Source organism: Epinephelus fuscoguttatus, linkage group LG18 (assembly GCF_011397635.1).
Source record: "Epinephelus fuscoguttatus linkage group LG18, E.fuscoguttatus.final_Chr_v1".
NCBI classification, from domain to species: domain Eukaryota; kingdom Metazoa; phylum Chordata; class Actinopteri; order Perciformes; family Serranidae; genus Epinephelus; species Epinephelus fuscoguttatus.
Genome location: NC_064769.1, coordinates 20,481,955 through 20,501,833, shown reverse-complemented (window position 1 = coordinate 20,501,833; position 19,879 = coordinate 20,481,955). Strand labels below are relative to the sequence as shown.

General features: G+C 41.3%; 1 protein-coding gene across 1 annotated transcript in view; it reads left to right on the top strand.

Annotated features, from left to right (window-relative positions):
- Nucleotides 1-15,537, top strand: part of sppl3 (signal peptide peptidase 3) — a 43,139-nt gene extending 27,602 nt beyond the window's left edge. The window contains exons 7-11 of the mRNA XM_049559855.1: nt 2,676-2,782; nt 8,616-8,779; nt 11,274-11,464; nt 11,653-11,762; nt 12,512-15,537. Coding sequence (XP_049415812.1) covers nt 2,676-2,782; nt 8,616-8,779; nt 11,274-11,464; nt 11,653-11,762; nt 12,512-12,583 — 644 coding nt within the window. The 3' untranslated portion in view covers nt 12,584-15,537. The remainder of the gene's footprint in view (nt 1-2,675; nt 2,783-8,615; nt 8,780-11,273; nt 11,465-11,652; nt 11,763-12,511) is intronic.
- The last annotated feature ends 4,342 nt before the right edge of the window (nt 15,538-19,879 follow it).

The window sequence follows — 19,879 nt, the reverse complement described above, 5'->3', positions numbered from 1 at the left end:
TGAACATGAGCTACTCTCTTGTTTTCTTTTATTGTAGTGTTCTCAGTTGTGAAACAGGAAATGTACCCATATACCCAGAACATTCCCCTGAGTGCTCTCAGTGTCATCTTTCCCCATTTCATTGTCTATGAAGCAGCTCTAGCATTCATACTCGATGACATCACAGATTTGATTTTTAGCTCTCTAGCTTTTGGAGTTGAAAGAGACTTTATGTTTACTTATAGTTTTGGACTGTCTTAGATCACAGGAATAACATGTATGAATTTTGAAAATGCAGGTAGTTCCTCTTAAAGTAAAAGATTTGAGTGCTTCCTCCAACACTGGTAAATTCCAGTGTTCAAATTATACACATTTCGGGAAAGCCATATTTTTCAGTGGTGGACTGGTACTGTACACAAGGACATATACACACACACGAACGCATCCGTCTATGCTAGGAAGCAAGACACAGGAACTTTACTTGGGTCATGAGGAGCTGCAGTGTTTATTCGTGGACAAAATGAAACCTGCACTGTACATTTACGACCACTTGACAACTTCACTGCTAATTTCTCTACTGCTTCAACCGCCAACACCAGTATGCCATGTGGACGTTTGTACGTGTGCGTTGTTTTATTGATGGTTATTGGTTAAAATTTTGTGAACTCTGACTCTCAGTCACAACAAATAAGGTCCTTATGGTCAATAGTGCTACCTTTATATAGCAGTTACGAGCTCCATTCAAATGTGTATCAGTTTTGCGCTAATCTTACTAAACATGTTTGTTGTGGGTCTTCCGTGCCCACCTAAATGGCGGTTGGCCTGACTAGGGACGGTAATTGAGAACCAGTTCTAGTTGAAAAGTGGCTCCAAATTGTATGATCCATCAGAATTGTATGCGTCCAAGCTTATGTGGGCCTGCTTTTTTGACAGATGCACTTAGCCAAGCAGTGACATCAAATTCATGCACCTCTGATTCTGGGAACTTGCAACAATAAGGAGTCATGGCGGAGAGTAGGGGTGTAAATCACCAGCTTCATCACAATACGATATTATATCGATTTGTTTGGATGACGATACGATGTTTGCCGATATCACAAAGTCTGTCACGATACGATTTTGATTCAGTTCGATTCAGGAGCCTGCGATCGATATGACGCAATATCATATGCCCATCTAACACAATCATTTACATCAACTCACAAAAACAACTAGAATATGATTTGACCATTTTATTTCTGAGCTCTGTTGTTTGAGCGAAGGCGCGCTTGCCCAGAAATGGTGACACAGATGTGCTATGTGAATTTCAAAATAAATGTGTATCTTTAAGGTGACGATATGGATCAATGTTTTCAATTTGCATCGATGTAATCGGATCGTTAATCAATGAATCGATGTATCGATGTGGATCAATGTATTGTTACACCCCTAGCGGAGAGGAAGAAATGGTTCAGAATGTGACTTCATTTTGCAAAAAAAAAAAAAAAAAAGATGACACTGGTGCTGCTTGTCATGTCTGTAAAATTATCATTTCAAGTAGATGTGCTTAAACATTGTTCTATGTGACATGGACTTATGTTCCAGGAATACCATGTGTCTGACGCTCTACGCACAAGTGCCACTGCTTCCCAACCGAGCAGCACGTCGTTAATGAGGATAAATATCCCATAATAATAACATTAGCGCCACGCAGGAAGATTTAGCAGAGATGTGTTCAGACTCGGAGATAATAAAACAGTTGGGTTGACGCTGAAAACCTGTGTAAGCCTACTGTTTTTCCAAACAGTAAATTGATAGGCAATCGTTAAGAAAATCAATAGAATCACACTGATAAGCAGAATCTATAATGGCATCAATTCCCAACCCTAGGCTTGACAATTTCACACACTCCTGCCAACCATTAACCTTCATTTGGCGAGTGGTTGGTGCTAATTTCAGACCCTGGATGTCAGTCAGCTGCTGAATGAACTGGCATTGAAGCTAAATGGTCTTGATCAAAACTGGAATCTCAGTGAAGCACTGACAAAGCAGAGAAAAGTCTGTGGGCGTATGCTCTTCTTTTATTTGACCCAGTTGACTTCAGTAATTTGAAACACATTACTGGCAGTCTTCGTCAGTAATGTGAACAACGCAGCCCTGACACAAATGGTAACACTTCATCATCAGAAGTAGAAACACACATGCGCAGATAAAAGCATTGAATTGGAAAATGATCCCACAAATTAAAATCTGATTAAAGCTTCACAACATTTGTAGAAGGTTTGCACACAAGCTTGACATTCTGTGTGTACAATGTGTGTCTGTGTGTGTAAAATAATGCTGCAGTGCCCCTCTGGGCTCCTCTCACCATTACATGTGCTTAGAATAAATGCCACAGTATACAAACCACTTGCAGCATGTGAAATGTTGCCATTTTAATAAACACAATTCTTCCATGCATGAAAACCCTGACGTGCTCCAGTGTTTAATCTTAGCACCATCTTGCGTCTCACCAGGTCGTACCTCTTGCACTCCAAAGTGAATTAGGACATGAATGTCACCAGAATAGTCTGAGTAATTAATTAGGCCTCTGTGCACAGTAATTAATGTTGCTTAAATAAACCCGCTATAATCAGTTACCATGTTGCTGTTCCAGCTCATTTGCACTGAGAGGTGGAACTGTCTTTCTAAATATCTTGTGCTCTTCCTCCCCGCAGCTTTAGCCATGGGCTTGTGCGTCGCCATGATAGCCTTTGTGCGGCTTCCCAGTCTGAAGGTGTCGTGCCTGCTGCTGTCAGGACTGCTCATTTATGACGTGTTCTGGGTAAGACATGCTCTCATTCACAACTTCACCCCCATCACAGCTGAAGTGCAAGCCCCTGCCTCAGTAATGACAATAAATAGTAATAATGCAGCATAAAAGGCACGTACAAGTATTCCTAAACATATACAAGCAAATACCTCCCTGCCAGTTAGATTTGAGTAGTAAGCAATGATGACTAAACACACAAGAATGCTATCTACATATTTCAACCTTCATTACAGAAATGAACAAGATAACTGGTGAAGAGGAAGGCGAGCATGCGACAAAGGACAGCAGGTGTCCAAAATGAGGATTTCCTCTGAGAAATTAAAAAAAGTTAACGACCAGCCTTCTTTTTCTGGCTCTGTTCGATTTAGGTGTGATTTATTTGCCATACCTGGCATCGTTCCTTACATTTGATCAGCACCTGCGCTGAGTACAGAACACAGAACACAAAAACAATGGCCACTGAACAGCTAAAATGTCACCAAAGTCCAGGGGAACCAGCATCATGACTGGTAATTCTGATATGAGGATGTGCATCAGTGGTTTAGTGAGTGACAGAAGGAGAAAGTCATGATTGTATTTGAGTTGTTTAAATGTCATTTAAAGGTACACGATATATACAGATACAGGATTTTCCTAAAAGATAATGTATAGACTCATAGTTAGTTCTTTTATTTATACACAAACAAAAGAAATATTTGGATTCAAACAATATACAAAAATCATATGTAAGATATACAGTACAGGCCAAAAGTTTGGACACACCTTCTCATTCAATGCGTTTTCTTTATTTTCATGACTATTTACATTGTAGATTCTCACTGAAGGCATCAAAACTATGAATGAACACGTGGAGTTATGTACTTAACAAAAAAAGGTGAAATAACTGAAAACATGTTTTATATTCTAGTTTCTTCAAAATAGCCACCCTTTGCTCTGATTACTGCTTTGCACACTCTTGGCATTCTCTCCATGAGCTTCAAGAGGTAGTCACCTGAAATGGTTTCCACTTCACAGGTGTGCCTTATCAGGGTTAATTAGTGGAATTTCTTGCTTTATCAATGGGGTTGGGACCATCAGTTGTGTTGTGCAGAAGTCAGGTTAATACACAGCCGACAGCCCTATTGGACAACTGTTAAAATTCATATTATGGCAAGAACCAATCAGCTAACTAAAGAAAAATGAGTGGCCATCATTACTTTAAGAAATGAAGGTCAGTCAGTCCAGAAAATTGCAAAAACTTTAAATGTGTCCCCAAGTGGAGTCGCAAAAACCATCAAGCGCTACAACGAAACTGGCACACATGAGGACCAACCCAGGAAAGGAAGACCAAGAGTCACCTCTGCTTCTGAGGATAAGTTCATCCGAGTCACCAGCCTCAGAAATCGCAAGTTAACAGCAGCTCAGATCAGAGACCAGCTGAATGCCACACAGAGTTCTAGCAGCAGACCCATCTCTAGAACAACTGTTAAGAGGAGACTGCGCGAATCAGGCCTTCATGGTCAAATAGCTGCTAGGAAACCACTGCTAAGGAGAGGCAACAAGCAGAAGAGATTTGTTTGGGCCAAGAAACACAAGGAATGGACATTAGACCAGTGGAAATCTGTGCTTTGGTCTGATGAGTCCAAATTTGAGATCTTTGGTTCCAACCGCCGTGTCTTTGTGAGACGCAGAAAAGGTGAACGGATGGATTCCACATGCCTGGTTCCCACTGTGAAGCATGGAGGAGGAGGTGTGATGGTGTGGGGGTGTTTTGCTGGTGACACTGTTGGAGATTTATTCAACATTGAAGGCACACTGAACCAGCATGGCTACTACAGCATCCTGCAGCGACATGCCATCCCATCCGGTTTGCGATTAGTTGGACGATCATTTATTTTTCAACAGGACAATGACCCCAAACACACCTCCAGGCTGTGTAAGGGCTATTTGACCAAAAAGGAGAGTGATGGAGTGCTGCGGCAGATGACCTGGCCTCCACAGTCACCGGACCTGAACCCAATCGAGATGGTTTGGGGTGAGCTGGACCGCAGAGTGAAGGCAAAGGGGCCAACAAGTGCTAAACACCTCTGGGAACTCCTTCAAGACTGTTGGAAAACCATTTCAGGTGACTACCTCTTGAAGCTCATGGAGAGAATGCCAAGAGTGTGCAAAGCAGTAATCAGAGCAAAGGGTGGCTATTTTGAAGAAACTAGAATATAAAACATGTTTTCACTTATTTCACCTTTGTTTGTTAAGTACATAACTCCACATGTGTTCATTCATAGTTTTGATGCCTTCAGTGAGAATCTACAATGTAAATAGTCATGAAAATAAAGAAAATGCATTGAATGAGAAGGTGTGTCCAAACTTTTGGCCTGTACTGTATGCATTTGTAAAAACATTACAGGGTATTACAACAAGCAAGATAGAGTCCCATCATTCAGTAGAGGCCTGCTGGTGCTCCAGTACCGCAAGACATGCATATAACATGACTAAAGGGCTTTACGCATGCCGTGTATTTAACCGCCTGGAAAACTTAATGTCGGGCGCTGGGTGCTACTTTTGTGCCTTTTTTGGGCCAGCTTTCAAGAGCGTGGCGGCAGGTCGTGTCTAAAGTTGCAAGGCAACATTAACAGGCACGGTATCACAGCCTATTTACCTGAAATCCTGAGTGCAGAGCTGATCTTCTTCCAGGCGCAGTTTATAAGTGTGTAGGCATATCGTCGTGTGGGACAGATGTTAAGCTCTGGGTAGCCCTGCACTAACATGATCAACTTTTTCATATTTACTATAGACTGATATTTATGTAAGAAGAGAAAGATATCTGTCGGCTGTGATTGTTTTTTCCTCGTCAAATGACATGCAGTGCGGGCTGCTGCGTTCGAAAAGTTGAACTCAGTTTATCTCAGAGCGCAGCTGTCGCCCTGAAAAGGGGACACTTAAGAATGCGTGCGTGCCGCTCTAGCGTTGCTCTGGCATTTGAGTGCACCTGCTGCATGTCTACATTGAAAACAATTAATCTGAGGGCGCAAAAAAACACGACATGGTTACGGCTCCTAATATTATTTTATTCAGTGTCTACGAAGAGTGAACTCAGTTCAGTGGAGTCATGTCCATATTACGCACAGATGTCCTGTGTAAGCGGGCACACAAGTATATGTACTTCATTTTGTATCAGTCTTACAGCAACACGCTAGTTGTTCTGGCAGTGTACAGCTCCACCTCCTCATTTCAAACCGCAATGTGTGAGAGGAACCATGTAAAAGTTATTCTCAGAAGTAATCCCTGTCAATCATCACTTATGACCCACTTTATGTGTGTGGCGGTGTATTTATCTGTCCACTTCTTACATGTTCTTATTTTCTGTGTTTGGGTCGTTTATGGGTGTGTATCCCCATAGCGCTCAGGTGAGGTTGGGGCATTGTGAAAAGGCAATCCAAGAGACACAGCGCCAAAAAAAAAAAAGCAAATATAATGAGGTGTAACATCAAACTAGAGTTTAACTTTCGCTGGCGAGGGTGTTTCCACACAGTAACTGACTATCCGGCATAGTAAACCTTTGATGAAGCCGCTGAACAAATTAATGAGTGATGTACAATCTGAGGATAGTAGAGCTCAGGGGATCCATGAGCACCTGGCTGCTTTAGATGTGTTATCATTCAGCTAATAATACATTTGTTTAAATAGGTGCCATTAGTTCTTAGAGAGGATTAAAGATGAGTAACATTGTCATTAAAAAAAATATTGCTCAGGAGAAATGTTTAATTTCTACTCTCTCAGGTTTTATCAGATCCTTTCTCAAAGAAATTTCCCATCTAGTGTTAAAACAGAGCAAACACAGTGTTCTGCAAATAAACTAAACGCAGACAGAACAAATCATAACTGACACTGCACAACAAACTGCCCGTGCTGATGTTCCTGCCAGTGAGTACATTTACTGCATCGCTCTCATCTTTACCGTGTCGGGTGCCTAGCAACCTGCCAGCACACAACTGCCTTCAGTATTGTTATTTCCCCACTGGCCATTTATGTTCACAATAATGTTAGAAGAGACAAGTGTTAGATGAATTGGATGAATTAATCTCACCTGTGTTGAGAAGTTGTGTAAAGCAGTGATTGAGTTTACTTGGTCATAAATCAGGCAGCAGAACATTCAGACGTTTTTAGTCTAGAGCTGAAACTATCAGTAGGAAAGTAAGTGTTGATTTTATTTGATTTTTATTAGGAATTTAAAAGAATGCATCAACTCAAAGGAGTATCATGACGTGGAAATCTCAGAGAATAGCACTTAAAAGCTTTACTGAAACACTTCTTTTCAAAGTGGTCCTCAATGGAAACAACAAACAACATAAAAACACACAAACCAATGGAAACAAGCAAATAACTACATAAAGCTACAGGCAAGCTGCATACCCATGATTCAGATTTGCTCCCTCGAAGGTGAACCATCAACACATGCTGCTTTGTTTATGATGCAGGAGCAGGTTGTTCCAGTAAGGAGATCCCAGTGTAGAAATATCGCTTTATATCTTAAACACGAGGAATACTGGATGACGTAATGCTTGCTTTTGTTTTGCAGTTAATTGGCCTCCGACCACTCTGATGATTATTTAATCAAGTTATCCAAATACCAAACTGGTTACAGCTTCCCAAAATGAGCATCTTTATATGATTATAAACTGAATGAGATTTATGATAGTTGGTCAGACAGAATAAGTAATAAGACATCATTGGGCTCCAGTGTTGGCAAGTTACTCTCAAAATGTACTATATTACACATTACAAGTTACCTACATTTAAAAGTCATAAGTAATTTTACAACTTAACTCTCTGTGAAGAGTAATAAGTTACTTATTACATTACTTTTATGTTACTTTCACCAAAACGACCCCAGAAGAACTAACAGGCATTTTAAATGGATGAGGATCATGTTTCATAGCACATAATCAAAGCTCAGAGGCTCCAGTTTATTACTGTTCATTTCAAATCCAGTGCTGCAGGTCTGACCCAGTCATGCATTCACACACAGTGGTTACCACTTCAGCATGATGATACAGAACATTTAAATAGTCTAGACCGTTTAAAATACATGAATAGCCTTGGGCGCAGGGAGGGTCAGGCAGAGGGTATGTGTTCACCTATAATATGAAACACGGTAAACAAATATTGAGGTTAGCAGAACAAGAATGGCGTACGAGTATATCATTATGATGAGCACAAATGAATACACTTGCTGGAGGACCCACCTGTCGGCTCCTGGTGTGCCGGACAGCTATAACAGCACCGGAGAGAGTTATGCGTAAGAACAGGCTGGCGTTGCTCTGCAGTTGTAGGGTGTGTGAAGTGAAACATCCAACATGTATGTAGTAACATCATCTATATATGTCTGTCACCGAGACAAGTGAAAAACAAACCAGTGGCCAACTCTTTATCCCCGCTGCTTTCAGGCAACCTTAGGATGCAAAATCAGAACAGGATATGGCTTAGGTATATGACATGATAGCGCACATGATCACTGGCACCCTTCTATAAGGTAGCATATAAGAATGACACGATAACACACAACAACCTTCGGGGGATGTGTTTTCTCTGGTGGCGCACTGATGGAAGTGGAGCAGTGTGGATCATTGTAGAGAAATGAAAAATGAAAACAATAAATAGTTTATTTCAGGTGGTAACACGTTACATAACACTGTAAATGTAATAATCTTATCCGAAATCCTGTTGGTAACACGTTATATTACTTTGTTACTGCCAAAAAGTAATATATTACCGCAAAGCATTACCCCCAACACTGCTTGGCTCCGGGAAAGTAAGATAAGAATTTGTCAACATCACCAACTTAATTCCTCCTCTGTCTCTCCAGGTGTTCTTCTCAGCCTATATCTTCAATAGTAATGTGATGGTCAAAGTTGCCACCCAACCTGCTGAAAATCCCATAGATGTTCTGTCCAGGAAGCTTCACTTGGGGCCGGGGATGGGACGCGACGTCCCCCGTCTCTCCTTACCTGGCAAACTGGTCTTTCCCAGGTAAGACTGATGGAACTACGGGAGAGGGGGGAAACAATCCTTAAGTTTTATTTTCGGCCATGATGAACATCACAGCCCCACAGGGCAGAAGGCATAGCTGTACACTTCTGTTCAGATTTGACATCTGGTCAGGACTAGGCTTTTATGATAGCAAAAAAAAACAGAAACAAAAGAATAAATCCTATGTACAAAGACTCTTTTATTAAAAACATTTAAATTAGATTTTATTTTAATTTTATTAATAATCCCTGATGATTCATCTAAAATGCGCACTACTAGAGGAAACAGTGATATATAGCCTGCGGTATGTTAACAAATTTCTCCTTCATTGTTGCTTTTCAACGCCTGTAGATGTATTATGTGACGATTGGTTTTTGTGGCAGACTATTTGTCCCGTCTTTACCCAATGTTTGAACATTTTTCAGCTCTTGATGACCAGGAATAAAAAGCCAAACTTGCAGCAGTCAGCGCAGAAAAGATGCTCAGTGCCTCGTCACACTGTTGCTGTTTGTAGCTTAAAGGGATAGTTCGACATTTTGGCAAATTCACCTATTGCCGTAATCCCTATAGTCATATGAGTAGGTACATTACCTTTAATTGTCAGTGCATGCTGTTCTGAGATCAGTGGGACAGAGCTGCCCGCTGAAATGGAGGTGAACGGTACAGCCCCTTCTCTCCCTCAAAATTAATCAAATACACCATCAAATGACTCAAAAACGCTCTTGTGGACAACTTGTAGCGTATACATTCACCACGCTATGAAATAATAATGTAATATTACCAGACAGAATTGTTTTGAAGCCAAATGCAGAGCCGGAACTACATTCCAGACATACAGTACTTGCTGGGCAGAGTGATTTCAAACAGCGTATGTTTAGTGCAGTTACTCCCGTCATCAAAACAACAAGTTTGTTGAGAAGAAGCCAGAATATACAGAGGAAGAGTTACAGGTTTTGGAAGAAGAGAGAGCAAGAAGAGAGGTTGAGGCTGCCGAGCAACCAGGGGCTGAGACCCAGAGCCGGTGGTGTAAATGTGGGGCTTACTGGCCACTTTATTAGGTACACCTGTGCAATATAAATATAGAGTACGCCTCAAAATAATAACCAGAACACGGGGAGAACATGCTAACTCCACACTCATAAATCACCACAACTCCTGAGGAAACAACAACATAAAATGTTCCCTAGCAGTCTGTTTATTCCCAACAATGAGAAGTAATGCCAGTCACTTCACTATATGCTCTGGGCAAGCACTTATCCATAACATAACAACAACAACATATTTAGCTGAGCAAAATACACAGCGATCACTTACCACGTCTGCTCGTTTTGTGATGCTGACAGATGGTGTGACAGTATCTTTGAAGAAAAGCGCTTGAACCATTCCTGAGCTTCTGCACTCCATCCTTTCATTGTAGTCCTCCGGTAAAAAATGGCAGGAGCACACAAACATTTTCCGGACCATTTCCACAGGCGTGTTGGGGTCGATGTCCAGCACAAATAGCCATTGTTTCATCCTGTCCGTATTACTGGTTGGAACTACGTGAAACTTAACTTTGCTCCACGTCTTTGGCTTGTTACTGCAACCTTTTACAATGCATGTCTAAACCATGATTTACAAAAACACTTGTAAACTTTCCTCAAACCTTCTGGTATGTCCAGCTGACGATACCGCAAATGGCTACAAGCAATAACTACGGCACTGTCTCAGCTGCGCACTGTGTCACTCCGCCCAGTGGTTTACTCAAGAAAGTAGTTCCGAGTATTTGCTTCATGTTTCGTAATATTACTTAATTATACATTATTATTTCATAGCGTGGGGAATGTACAAGCCATGTGTTGTCCACTAGAGCGTTTTGGAGTCATTTGATGGTGTATTTGATTAGTTTTGAGGGAGAGAGGGACCTGTACCGTTCACCTCCATTTCAGCGGGCAGCTCTGTCCCACCGATCTCAGAACAGCATGCACTGACAATTAAAGGTAATGTACCTACTCATATGACTATAGGGATTACGGCAATAGGCGAATTTGCCAAAATGTTGAATTATCCCTTTAATACGCCAACCTCAGGAAAAAGTGCTTTATTTTTGACAAGTTAAGGCGAAGCTTTCGCTGCAGCTGCCCCTCTCGTGGTCTTTTTCCTGTTACTATTGTTCTTCCCTGCTGATAGCTGCTCTTCTTCTTCATTTGGCTTTTAATGGCAGACTAGAATACTTGTAGGCGTACATGCTGCCCGTCAGGTCCTGAAGAACTGCATCCCCAGTACCTCCAGTGCTGGAAAAAAACAAATACCATCACATCTTGAGAAATGAAGGATTGATTCACGTAACATCCCTAGTCAGAACCTACATTTGCGTACAGAAAGAAGAGATGAAATTCAAATATTATACAATTATTGCACACAACTCTGTCATGTAAATTGCTTCGAACCATGACCTAATGTTTCTGTTTTTTGCCATTCTAAATGTATTCCTACCGCTTCCCCATCCGTGCAGCTCCACAGGAAGTCACTTCTCGATGCTGGGAATAGGAGACATCGTGATGCCGGGGCTGCTGTTATGCTTCGTCCTGCGCTACGACAACTATAAGAAGCAAGCAAATGGGGAAGTCCCAGGGCCTGGTAACATGTCCGGACGCATGCAGCGCGTCTCCTATTTCCACTGCACTCTCATCGGATACTTTGTGGGTAAGCAAGCAATCGATGGAGGGATGGATGTGAAAGGTCAAGGGTGTTATTGTTTCAGTGTATGTTTGGAGGTGATAGTTGTTTGGGTGCCCTTATTTTGGTGTTTAACTTCAAAGAATAATCTTTTGGAAAGCTAACTTTAAATCTCAAGTATCATGTGATCGATAATGATTTGACTCTGCCTTCAGGTCTGCTGACTGCCACTGTGGCCTCCAGAATCCATCGTGCTGCTCAGCCCGCTCTGCTCTACCTGGTGCCCTTCACCCTGCTGCCTCTGCTCACTATGGCCTACCTGAAGGTAAAGGACAGAACAGCAGCAGTCACTTATTTACAAGAGCTGAAAGTTCAGCTGTGGCAGTTTTGCAGAATTCAGCAGTTTGCTTGAACTTTACAATAGTAAAGAAAAATTGAACCCTTGTAAGAGGGAAATGCAAAGGACACCTTTACTGTGCTTTGCAAACGAGAGGGATACATATTACTGCTGGATTCCACTCTGTATTTTCCACACAGTGCAGCCTATTTTTATTTGACTGAAGTTATGTAATTCACACATATGCTCTATTAATGGCAACACATCTTGTTGAAGTGCACATGAGTTTTTTTCTAAAGTTGCCAGAATGTTTCATGTAGTAAAATGGTTGTAATCGTGATTGCAAATTGTAAAATTCAAAACAAAGGAGATGAATTATCAGACAGGTTAACAGTATGCCTCTGCTACAAGAAGTGGCTCATACTTGTATGCGTGTCATTACTTACTGATCTCACACTTACTGTAGCCTTTTCTTCCTCTATTTTTAGATCAGGTGGTAGAGTCACTAGACAGCCAGTCATCACTAACCTATTGTTTGAAGAATAATTATTCACAGAATTAAAAACAAAAGCTAAAAACACAGTTAGGGGCCACGTGGAACAGGCATGTAAATGAGTTTGTTATTTTAAGTTTAATAAAGAAGTGGAGCACAAGTTTTCTTGGCTGACCCTCTCGGTAAAGTTACATCAGGAAACATCTGAGTCATGACTCGTGTCCACACTGTCTGTGTCCCACAGGGGGATTTGCGGCGCATGTGGTCCGAGCCCTTCCACACCAAGACCAGCAGCTCCCGCTTCCTGGAGGTATGATGCACCCTGGGATAAACGACCAGTGCGGGGAGGACTGCGGATCCTTTACCTTAATTAGAGGGAAGGAGAGAGGGCGCACTCACAGTGAGGCCATGTTGTCATCACTTGTTCATGCTTTCCGCCAATCTTCTGTGAAAACCCTCAGAAGGACACCAGTGTGTGGATCACAACGCCCCAACACGACTCATCTTTGGTCCCTACATCCTCCCGCTTCATCTCCGCTTCCTCTTTTCTGTTTATTTCCTCTTCATTACAGCACATCCTGCCTATGCTGTTTTTGTTCAGCCCCGCCACCCCTCCCTCTCTTTTTTCCTTTTTCTCTCTTCTATAGTTAGTCTCATTTGCCACTTCCCCCCCATGGCTCGTTCCATTCGTCAGGCCTCTTCTCGCTGCGTTTTCCTTCTTTCTCTGCGTCTTTGATTTTCTCTGCATCTCTGTTTGTCACCGACTCAGATGAACTCGAGGGCCAGGCCTCCCCCCTTTTTGTGGACTTAGGGTTGTGAGACATGGCTGGGGTTTATATATATTTTTTTAGCATTGTCGTGGTCATTATTATTATTAATATTATTATTATGGAACGATTTAAAACAAACGGAGAAGAGGTGGAGTGTTGCAGTGGCACAGGACAGTTCCCGGGAGCAGCGACACAATAAAGGAGAAGAGTCTTCCCCCTCCATCCATCTCCTCCTTCCCCGCTTTCTCCATCTGTCCCATCATCCCACCACAATGGCTTCTTCCCAGCGCTCCCGCCCTCCTCTGACACTCCTCTCTGTTCATCTGCTGTCCCCATTCCCCACCCTCACAGATAACTATGTATTTTATTTAGAAAAGTTTTATTCTTGGCATATACAGAAATGATGCATTATAAATTGTTAAGCTGCCCCCGGCGTTTGAGGGGCCGCTTCTATTTGTATATATGTGTATTTGCGGTATCTTGAGTTTGTATTTGTGTTGGGGAGCATGTTGAATAGGGTGGGAAACTGACGCCAGCCAACAGCCGAATTTTGGCGAACTTTGGCTGCTAGTCGTGTCAAGTCGACTGGCGAGCATCCATCATTTAGAGGTTGTTTTCTACAGTTTGTTGGCGTGTGTGATAGAAACGTAGCTGATGGATCGTTGGGAAGAAAAGAAAAACAAAACATCTGCATCGGTGGCTGGTCGACGAAAAAGTTAGTTTCCTGCTCTAGTGTTGGTGTGCGTGCGTGCGTGTTTGTGTGAGCGAATCAGACGAGTGAACGGTTGTTTTACTTGGTTTTAATTTGAAATCATGAACATGTTAAAAACCAGTGACAATAGTCAGGTTTCCATTGAGCTGGGCGTGTTGGATCAAACAGTGTCAAACACATGGCGTCTGATGGAAACGGTTTGTGTCTAACTTGTAAAGAAAAAAAATAACAAAAAACACAACAGGGGTCAATTTTTCTTTTTATCAGTCTCTCTGCGTGCGGACAGGTGAAATGTAAACAGTGTTTTGTTTTTGTTTGTTTTTTTTTTCAAATAAATGAATGTTGAATTAATTTTAAGGTATGTTACTTTTCATCATGAGACCACATCATACATCATGCTGGGTTTTGTACTGAATTTCTTCTTGTGCACATCCAAAATTTACACCTATTTATGGCTATGGGAACACTAAAAGCATCTTATTGCAGCTTTCACGAGTCTATAGACGTCTGAGCGTGATGATATCGGATCCGTTTTTATACATTTTAATAAAAGTGGAACAGCACATCAGTCATCTGAACTTCACCTCAGTCGATGAAGACCTGACTATTGTGAAAGTTTGGACTCAAAGCTTGGAGACGAGGGAAGACGTACTGTGGTTAGATTCATGTGTAGTTACAGATGAAGGCTTCTCTGGGTGGATGGTTTATGTGCGTGTGTGTGTGTGTGTGTGTGTGTGTGTGTGTGCGTGCGCCTGGTCACATAACATCATGAAGTCAGTTTGAACGTAGGGAGGGGAGAAAATCAGTCATGCCCTTCACAAATCAAAAATAGAAATTAGAATTTAAAGCTAACCCATAGGATGTTTTTACTGTCACCATCTGGTCCCTGACAGTCTTACAGTCTTTTTTTTATTGTCCTTCCACTTTTTTCGTGGTGCTTGTCAGTTAATATCTATTGTATACTGGAAAAAAAAGTGTGAGTGATCGCACGGCAGGATGTCAGAGAGACGTACGGACGATGCAGTTTTGCTGGCTTTTTGTTTTTTTACTTTTTTTATGCTATCTGGCCGTGCATGTTAAGTGTACAGTGTATCATTTCTCAGACTGCAATCGACAGGGCTACTGCAGTTTTGAGTCTCTGCTGGCCGTCACCGAGGCACTGGACCTATGAGCTCGGCTACAGAGAGCAGCGTCAGTGGGTGGGACAAAGACTGTGATTGGTCAGAAAGACTGCCATTGGTCAGCTCTGACCCCACAAAGGCTGAATATTATGTCAGGTTGGGACGTCCGGCCTGCCGCTCAGTGCAGTCGTCTGAACTCGGACATCATGAAACCACAAGCCCCCCTTTCACCTCCTCATGGACATGGCAAGAAAATATATAGATTTATATACATATATATACATATATATGTGTGTATATGTACATACATAAATAACTGATGACGATCATGGTGATAATTTTTTTTTATAGAAAATGAATTTCTTTTTACCCCCTCGTTTGTATTTTTTTTTCTTTAGTGTTTTAGTTTTTTTTAATTTTTCTTTCCACCTCTTCTCCCCTCCAGCAGAGGACTCCAGCTCTGTTGGTGCATTGATATTACGACTGAATGGATTCTGTATAGAAAAATGGTGAATAAAATAAATTAAGAACTGTGTAGTGAAACATGAATCCTGAAGCGCTTGATCTAAAAACACTTTGTCTCCTTTTAACCCCTCCCTCGACCCTCTGCCCTTCTTTCCCTCCTCGTTCAGGATTCTGCTGTAAATAAACATGACTCTAACTGTAACGCCAGTGTGTCGTTTTCTTTGGCTCACCTGTTGAAGACTCATGAAGTGCATTGGTGACATTTATTTGACGGTTACAGTTGTTACTTTTCAGGTTAAATACACCTCATCACCCAATGTGTCGCAGAGATGTAATTTCAGAACTTGCTAGTGATTCCACTGGAAAGAGATTTCCCCTCATCTTCTAATATGGTTGCATTTAAGTAACTGTTTGAAAGCCAAAGGAAACACTTCCCCCCACAAAAAGAAAAATAGCATTAAGTCCAAATAATTACTGTAAATATGTAGTAGAAGTGTTTTTTCTTCTGACCCCTGGGATGGGATGGGATCTACTTTAACTGCTTACATGAAGTACTTAAAGCTGTAGTAGGCAGTTTAATTTTGAATAAAGGAATACTTCGTACATCCAAACCGGTGTGTAGGAGATGGATGAGCAGAACACAACTTATAGAAAAAACTCCTGCACACTGTCTTACTTGCAAAAATAATGATATGAATGCTGCAATGTTTCAGTGACTAGACCATCAGGCAGAGATTGCCATTCCTAGATACCTAATGAAGGTCTAGTCACCAAAACGTTGCAGCATTAAAATCATTATTTTTGCAAGTTAGACAGTGTGTGGGAGTTTTTTCTACAAGCAGGTTAATTTTGGTATCATTGTGTAAAAGTTCCTTAATAAACTTTGAGCATATTGCAATTCAAGTGGTCTGAAAGAAAACTAGAGTTGCGCACCTCTGCTTAAGCCAGGCAGGGGAAAGCCCAGTTCTCACAAAATGAGCAATCGTCATCAGTTTGGTCTTAGCCACTCTATTTCATCATAAACAACCCAGACATGGGGCTCAAAGTGCAAAATACCGGACTTCTCCTTTAAGGCTTAAGAAAATCTACCCTGTGACAGGAGACTTTGGCTTTTTTTTTTTTTTTTTAGAGAGAGAGAGCAGTTGTCAATCATGTCAATCACTGCTCATGAACTGCTGTCAGACTAGGCAGCACTGATTAAATGAATGTGACTTAAGATCCTAACTGCATTGCCTTTTTCTCACCTCAAATGTTTTCAGGTGTTTAACTTAACTGTGGCTGTAAGATGAGAAAGTTGGTGACCTGACAGCCATGTTTGAAACAGTCGAGTTCAACCAAGCACCACCCACCAGCTGGAGCAAACCTTATCATTTTACAGCTCAACAGTACAGTATGTTTCTGAAAACATCTGAAATAATGAATCGGCAATCTCGATTCATCTTTGATCAGCGCTGCCTAGTCTGACAGTTTGACCGCAGTTCACGTGCAGTGAGGAGGCTGAGGAGCATGATTGTTTCTCACACACCGCTGCATTATGTCTACAAAAACAACATGATACACATTGGTAATTATAATAAACTGCCTCCATCTGAAAAGGAGACGGGGTCAATCAGGCGAAACAAAAACTCATCAACATTCTGGATTTGAAAAAATGCAAATTCAGTGTCATTACATTAAAATGTGTTTTGAGATCTCAAAGTATAAAGACAAGAGTTGACCAGGGGCGGAGCCAGACACAGTAAACATTCAGGGCATAGCCCAAACCTAGTTGGGTCTGTGGGGCATGCTCCCCTGGGTAGATTTGTTTCCCACTTACAGCAGCTGTTTGCATAATTTTTCAGGCCATTTGCGATAATAGAATACGTAAAAATCTGTACATCATTTGACAAAAACATGATAATTGCCATGAAAAAAACATCTTGTTGATCCTACATCCTATTAATTATTTTCTGCATGTCTTTGTCTGAAACCATAACACAACAAATGATCATCTGCCACCTAAAAAGAGGCAATAAAATGTCTGATATAACTTTTTTAAAGGAATACTTCATCCCCCAAATTTCCATTTGTATATCAATTACTCATGGTGTAAAATAGCAGCGTGCGCAACTTCAGAATCTTGAACAATATATGGGGTGCACAGGATCTGAAAACAAACAATATACACCAGCTATCACAGATACATTTACTTGTTTATTGTGGGTGAAACAAACAGAAACTGCATTTCTGCTACAAAGCCATCAACAGCACGATAAAATACACGTTTGCCCTGCTTGTTTTATCACAATGGTGATGACTTTGCCCACATTATATTTATCTGTGAGTGCCGGTGTTCTGTTTGTTTTTATATTATTACTCCCCGTGTTACGTTGACTTCATGAGGAAAACGTTTTTCTTGCATGCCTCCTGTAAGCGAAGAATCCAAAAATGGCAAAGGCTGATGAAATGAAGTCACAAGGGACCATGTTTAACAACAGCCAAACTATAAAGAACAGGCAACAATGTCATGGCACATTACATTCGAGGTAGCAGCATCCATACTCTTCTATAAGGGAGTCTACAAACAAGAATGGACTGAGCAAAGAACAAGTGCAAAATTACCTAAGAGATGCTGTCAGGCAGTTTGGGTAAGCTTATAGCAAATGTGTGGGTTTCGGGCAGCCAGGTCATAAAGTGACAAAGCAGGGTCCTAAATAATTTATTAACTTTCACAGACATGCAATAATCCAGCTTCAGCCTTCTCCTCCCCCCTCTCTCAACACATTCTCACTCTGGTTGGTTTCTCTCTCTGTCTCACACAATGAGCAGTTTTATCATCAGTGCTGCTGCCCTCAGGCTTTCAGACATATGTAGGGGAGACTGGTGTAAGTTGAGACAAAGGGTAAGTTGAGCCACCCCTTGTTGCTAGGAAACCGTAAATAAAATTGAGCATGTGACCAAATATTTAGGAGGAAGGCATCATTTTATGGAGTCTGTGAAGGTAAGAACCACATGGGTTAAGTGGTTAGAGATTTATGTCCAAAAAAGCATTTTTCACTCATGAAAGTGAATTTAGTCTATCATAAGTTTCATGGGGATTGTATTTAGTCCAAAATAGATCATTTTTAATTTGTTTTATACATCAATTGTGGTATGTATTAACTACAAAATAAGGTAGTACAGCTAGCATGAAAGTGCACCATTTTAGCTGTGGGGGCTAATAAAGTCAATATGGTGGCTGTGGGGTAAGTTGAGCCGTAAGTTTCTGAGAAGAGGCAAAGCTGGATATGGTAAACCAAGCTTCACTTTCAAGGAGAAAGATGAGGGATTCTTCCCAAGAAGCGATGTAATCGCAAACCTCCCCAAACCTCAGCAGTCTGTATTCCCCTGCAACCTGGACAGGTGGAATATTGAATAAAGGGGCAGGTGAGATATGGATGGAAGGAGGGAGGGGGCTGGATGCAACGAGAGTAAGATGGAGGGAGGAGTTTAGAGAGGATGAAGGAGGACATATAGAGGAAGGATGATGAGAGAATGAGAGTTTCGGTTCAGAATGCTCAAATGTGTTAATAAACAAGTTCAAATTATTATAATGCCTTCATTTCCACAATTGGCTCTGCTGTCAGCAAGGACACCAAACTAGGATTCACGTCTACATACTTAGTTCAGTGTTTTCTTTCCAAAAACAAAGCTGTTAAGGTTCTCTTGCTAAGCGTACTTTAAGGCATTCTCAGGCCTATGTTAAAATGTTTTGAAGTCGTTATATGCAATAATAATTTAAAAAAAGATTTGATTTGGAAGGAGGGAGATGGCTCAACTTACCCCAGACACAGGGTAAGTTGTGCCACGAGACCACTTTTTTTGGACATGCTATATTATCAAAACAGTTATGTTTATACTCATTCTGTTTGTTTGTAGGGATGCACAACATCCTGAAATATATGCACATATTTAGTTAGCAATAAAACTATAACAGCCTTGATGTAGTGATCCTGAATATGAAAAGTGGCTCATCTTACCCCGGTCTCCTCTAAATCTCTTCGATTATAAATAGACCAATAAAAATATTTCCCTCTGCAAATAGGTACGTCTAACACCTTGTCCTAACAGAAAACAAGTGCCTCTCTGTCCACACTGAATCATAAATACGCACTTCTGTGACAGAATTATGCCCGAGATCATTAAGATGTGTCATGATCCTGGTTTGTTCATATCCTGTTATCCTATGGACTCCTATGGAGTTTTCTGTTTGTGTTTCGTGTTATTCATTTATGTTTAATCTGCTTCCTGTTTTATTTCGTAGATTCTCTCCTCATGTGTCGTGTCTGGTTTTACTTCCTGTCTTTGTGTGTTTTCCCGCCTGTTTTCTGTCACACCTGTCTCATTTGTCCCTCCCTGGTTCCTGAGTCTTCCCCCACACCTGTTCTGTATTAGTCTTGTCTGCTCCACCCTTGTTATTAGCCAGTCTCCATTTCCCTCCCTTTGCCCATGTCCTCCTGCTCCAGCTGTGTCTCATCCTTGTGATTAGTTTTCTGTGTATATATACCTGTGTGTTTCCCTTTGTC